The sequence below is a fragment of the Cynoglossus semilaevis genome, unplaced genomic scaffold (genome assembly GCF_000523025.1).
Source record: "Cynoglossus semilaevis isolate Cse_v1.0 unplaced genomic scaffold, Cse_v1.0 scaffold1319, whole genome shotgun sequence".
NCBI lineage: Eukaryota > Metazoa > Chordata > Actinopteri > Pleuronectiformes > Cynoglossidae > Cynoglossus > Cynoglossus semilaevis.
In genome coordinates, this window is record NW_007585134.1 from 25,988 (window position 1) to 31,434 (window position 5,447).

Here is a 5,447-nt window from a genome sequence, read left to right on the forward strand (position 1 = left end):
CACCGGGGATTCCACCAGACGTTCCTAACAGACCCTCACGATACGTTTTGGTCTGCCAGGTCTATCTAGCTTAGTGCCCCGTAAGCGGAGCGAACTCACCACCAGGTGGTGATCAGTTGACAGCTCAGCCCCTCTCTTCACCCTAGTGTCCAATACATACGGCCGGATGTCAGATGACACAACTACAAAGTCGATCATTGGGGGGTTTGAACCGCTATTTGTCTGATCCGTCGTCTAGGACCTGTTTGCCTTGGGAGACCTTACCAGGGGCATTAAGCCCCCGACAACATAGCTCCTAGGTTCATTTGGATACTCGAACCCCTCCACCATGTTAAGGTTGCGGTTCAAGGAGGAGATAAAAAAACACAATGAAGTACATAATATATAATGTCATAATCACATATATAATTCAACTATAATTATTATTTTGATATTATGCACTTCAATTTCTATTATTAGAAAATAATAGAAAGAGCAGTGGTTTGGAATATACAGTCTAACTTCAAATGGTAGATACTACATGGCAGCTAACGAGTGAAAAGTTACCTATTTTGTTTTGTAAAAACACAAAAAAAATTAGCCACAAAAAAAAAAGATGGGAAATTAGTGAAATACTTGAATCAGAGAGATGCACTGAAAAGTTATCCCAAAGATATGTACCTGGAACTACCAATAATTTACCAATGATTTGTTGCTGGAACAGTGATGTGACCCAAGAACAGAGCTTTATTCTCTTAGTAGTCATGTTCAGCTTTTTGTTTATAGGCGTATAGGGATGATTATATTAAAGAGTAGGCAAAACAATTATTATAGATTGTAGATTGCAGAGTAGCATTGCACAGCAAAAACATTTCCACTGTGATTAACCTAGCGATCTGCATCGGGATGCCAAATCACTTTTGGACACATTAAATATGCACAAATCTGAACATGTGGCCCACATAGCAGGGCTGGAGTCCCACCAGGCTGTTAAGAGTGAAAACATTCACAGTGCTGGTGGGAATAACGTCAGGGAAACATTTCTTTCAGCACAAGCAGAAAAATACGAGCAGGGCCTGTTGTTATTGCTCCATCTTGGGGGCTGCTTTCTTTGTTTAAACAACAGCAAAAACCTTTAAATGGAGGCCCACGACTGTAGGTGAAGAGAGACACTGTGTATGCCTCCCTGCGTATACGTGTGTGTTTGTATGTGAGTATGTGCGTGTTTGTATGTGTTTGCTTTGAGCATGTACTGTATATGAGTGTGCTCCAACTGGCAGGCACAACATCGTTGACCCCCATGATTACAAGGTCAAGGAGCAGGTTGTGTGTAGCTCTCCCTATGTGTGTGTATGTATCCTCTAGACACAGAGCCTCCACTGTGTGTTGCCATCAATTTCTTCTATCTTTCCACAAGTGCCCCCTCCCACCCAGTTACTCCTTCCTTTGCTTATAAATGTCTTCTGAAGATATAAACTAGAACAATGAGATTCTCGTTCGTCTTTTTCTTCATCTTCTCATTTTAAGCTGTCTTTGCCCCACCCTCAGCCTTTTTTGTCTTCATTCTCCCAGTCCTTCTCACCCTCCTGACCTTTAACTCTCCATACTTTGCATGGTTTCCACTTAAATGTCAGGCATAAGGGAAATTGAGGGGATGGGAGAAGTGGTTGAAAGAAAGACACAAGGACAAAGAGGGGTGGTGAAAGTTATAAGCCTTTTTTAAAGAAAAAAACATGTCAGGGACAAATCACTAAAAGTTGACAGAAAAACTATTATATCAACAAAGTTAAAGAAAACAAATCAACTGAAAGAAGGTAACAAAGATGTGTGTGAAAAAAAAAATCAAGAAAACTTATCTCCTGCTCCAGGATTCCTACATGACAAAGAGAATCAACACAAGAACATATGACAGCCGTCTGCTTTGCAGTGACTGTTTAACTGTAAGGTTTTTACCTGACGATAAAGTCAAACTCAGACCCAGCCAGCATCAACACTCCTAATAAGGTAGAGAAGGCTCCATCCAGCACTGGTGCGAACATGTACTCTAGTGCCAGCACTGCCCGCTTGTGACGATCCCCTATGGCGGTTAGAAAACCCTGCAGAGCATACAAAAATACAACTATGTCTCTGTATCAAGGGCAAAATAAATGTAAAAAAAAACTTCAGCATGAAATAATAAAATTAGTATTTTGGTAACCCTTTGATTAAACCGCTGTGTATGATAAAAAAAGAAGAAAACATTGCAGATTTTTGGCATTGGTATGTTTTACGTACCAAGGCCACATGAACGGTAAACTCCACTCCAATGCCCACTGAGGCGATGAGGATCACTACAGGGACAGCACTGAGCTTTATTCCCATCAGCCCCATGAATCCAAACAGCTCCACAGTCATGAGTGACAGCACCAACACCTGAAAGAGGACATGTTCCACTGTATCACAGTGTACTGTATAAAGAGCATGTAGCTCTACATTCAACTCCTGAATTACTTCAAAAGACAGAGCTTACCATTCAAACGAATAAAACTCAATTTAAGGTAGTGAATTTTATTTGTACAGCCCAAAATCAGAGAACCATTTTTGCCTTTACTTCAATGACCTTAACAGTTTTTACAAATAATAATAAATAAAATGATCCTCCTAGAAGTCTCTATAATGGAGGTAATTTAAGGCAATAATTCCATGTATATTCACCAGCCACTAGGGTACACAAACCAGTGTTTTATAGTGCCGGTCCCAAGCCCGGATAAATGGTGAGGGTTGCGCCAGGAAGGGCATCCGGTGTAAAACCTTTGCCAAATAATGTGAATTTAAACTGTTTCCATACTGGATCGATTGGGGTCCAAGTTAAAAACGACCTCAAACAGTGCTGTTGACCTACAGGGTACTGATGGAAATTGGGCTACTGTTGGTCCAGGAGAGTGTGCAGAGAAAGAGATTAGTGAGGAAGAGATGGGACACTGAGAGAACAGAAGAGAACAGACTGGAATACAAAGAGAGGGCAAGGGAAGTAAAGAGGGACATGGCCACAAAAGACATATGAGGAGTTGTATGAGAGTTTGGAAATAAAGGAAGGAGAAAAGGAGTTGTATAGATTGGTGAGACAGAGAAATTGAGCTGGGAAGGATGTTGCTTGAAGCTTGAAGCCAGGTTGAGACAGGAAGTGGAGATATGTGAACAACAGTATTGTTTCATACCTAGAAAGAGTGGTTTTGTATGAGAAAGTCAAGAGTGGCAGAGAAGTATGTTAGTTTGGTGCAGGAAATGTATGAGAATAGTACAACAGTGGTGAGGTGTGGTGTTGGAAGGACAGAAGACTTAAAGGTGGAGGTGGGACTACATCAAGGATCGGCCCTGAGCCCTTTCTTGTTTGCTGTGGTGATGGACAGATTGACAGATGAGGTCAGACAGGAGTCCCCATGGACTATGTTGTTTGTGAATGACATTGTGATCTGTAGTGAGAGTAGGCAGCAGCGATAAGAGAATCTAGAGAGGTGGAGGTTTGCACTAGAAAGAAGAGGAATGAAGGTCAGTCGTAGCAAGACAGAGTACACGTGTGTAAACGAAAGGGATAACAGTGAAACAGTGAGGTTACAAGGAGCAGAGGTGGTGAAGGTGCAGGTATTTAGATACTTATTTAGAGGTGAAGAATAGAGTGCAGGCAGGATGGAACAGCTGGAGAAAAGTGTCAGGAGTGATCTGTGATAGAAGTGTCAGCTAAGGTGAAGGGAACGGTTTACAGGACGGTGGTGAGACCAGCCATGATGTATGGTTTAGAGACAGTAGCATTAGGCAGAAAACAGGAGGCAGAGCTGGAGGTGACAGGGTTAAAGATGCTAAGATTCTCTTTAGAAGTGACAAGGATGGACAGATGGATAAAAAATGAAGTCATTAGAGGGACAACACAGACAGGAAGATTTTGATGGTTTGGACATGTGCAGAGGAGAGATAGTGGATACATTGGTAGAAGAATGCTAGATATGGAGCTACCAGTTAGGAGACAAAGAGGAAGGTCAAAGAGATTTATGGATGCAGTGAGGGAGGACATGCAGATAGTTGGAGCCAGAGTAGAAGATGCAGAGAACAGGGAGAAATGGGAAATGATAATTTGCTGTGGCAACCCCTGAAAAATGGCCAAAAGGAAAAGAAGAAGAATTCCATGTATATAACCAATATGAGTGAGAGGGTTTCACAAACAATGTTGAAAACCATAGAAGTGCAGCTGGGAGGTTCAAAGAGATCTGTTAGTGAGGAGCAACAGCAACATCTCGACATCATTAGTCTTTTAGTGATGATGTCTTCTAGTCTAAATTAAATGTACTCTACAGTTAGAGTTTACGGAGGCCATAAAAGTGTTTTATGTTATAAACTATTATAAAAACCACATCAAGTATTGTGATACTTTGTGTGTCAAGCGTATATATGAAGGTTTCAGTAGAGCAGGACAGAAGCTGGGAATAAATGCCATTATCAGCTGACAGGTATCAGGTTACACGGGGCCCGAATCCTTTAAAGAGGGTGGAGGTGGGCATGGATGGAGAGGGGAGGGGAGGGGAGGAGGAGCAGCTTTATGGAAGTTTGAAAGCAGAGGATGTGTATGTGTGTTGTGGTGGAGAAATATGGTAAAATAATATGTAAGGGCCAACTCAGAATAACAGGCAAAAACAGGCCAAACTCATGTGGGAATAACAGAAAGACCCAGGAATAACAGGGAGACTGGAGACGGGCACAGGCACAGGCAAGAACAGGTCAAAATGACCTGGGTGAATGAACATGTTTATCCAGTTACAAGCCAAATATGAGCCAAATGTTATGTAACACCATGTTTGTTTATGCCTATAAGAACGATTGTATCAGAAGGTGGGATTTGTTGGTGAATGTTCAGATGAGATTTGTTGTTGGACCTGCCGTTGTCAGAAACCTTTAATACAATAAATCCCCTGAGATGGAGAAGTGTGCCCTGATCATTTGTAGACATCTCTTTCTACAAACATATGAAAATACAGGCTGGTGGTCTGCCTGCTGGGCATTGCTGCCTGACACACCTCCACCAGTGCCTTTGTACTGGCGTGCTCATCTGAGGGCCCCACTAGTGCCTGAATGTCACTAGTGGTGCCAACTTACCTCAAGGGTGATTTCCTTGGTATGATCAATGGGTGGGGATTAGGGCTGTGGCAGGGGAACTATTGGGGGTCATCCTTATACTTACCTTCAGGGTAAGGGAAAGGGCTGAGGGAAGGGATGGGGTGGAATGGGGTGTCTTACTGGACTATGGCTTTTCCTGATTAGCTGGCTGTTTTCTTTTTATAAATTGACTATCTTATTGTAAGACATATCTTCAGTAGTGGACCTTGGGGTCATCAAGTGTTTCGGCCATTATCACTAGACATTCTCCCCGTAGGAAGGCCCCGCTGGGGTTGATCATGACCCAGGGTGTGTCTTGTTAATTAATTACTATTAGATTTGTA

At 42.3% G+C, this 5,447-nt stretch overlaps 1 protein-coding gene across 1 annotated transcript in view; it reads right to left on the bottom strand.

Moving 5' to 3' along the window:
- The window catches only part of LOC103398858 (protein patched homolog 1-like), a 99,678-nt gene that overhangs the window by 12,375 nt on the left and 81,856 nt on the right, over positions 1-5,447 (bottom strand). Inside the window, 2 exon segments of the mRNA NM_001328242.1 lie at positions 1,933-2,075; positions 2,254-2,391. Of these exon segments, the coding sequence (NP_001315171.1) occupies positions 1,933-2,075; positions 2,254-2,391 (281 nt within the window).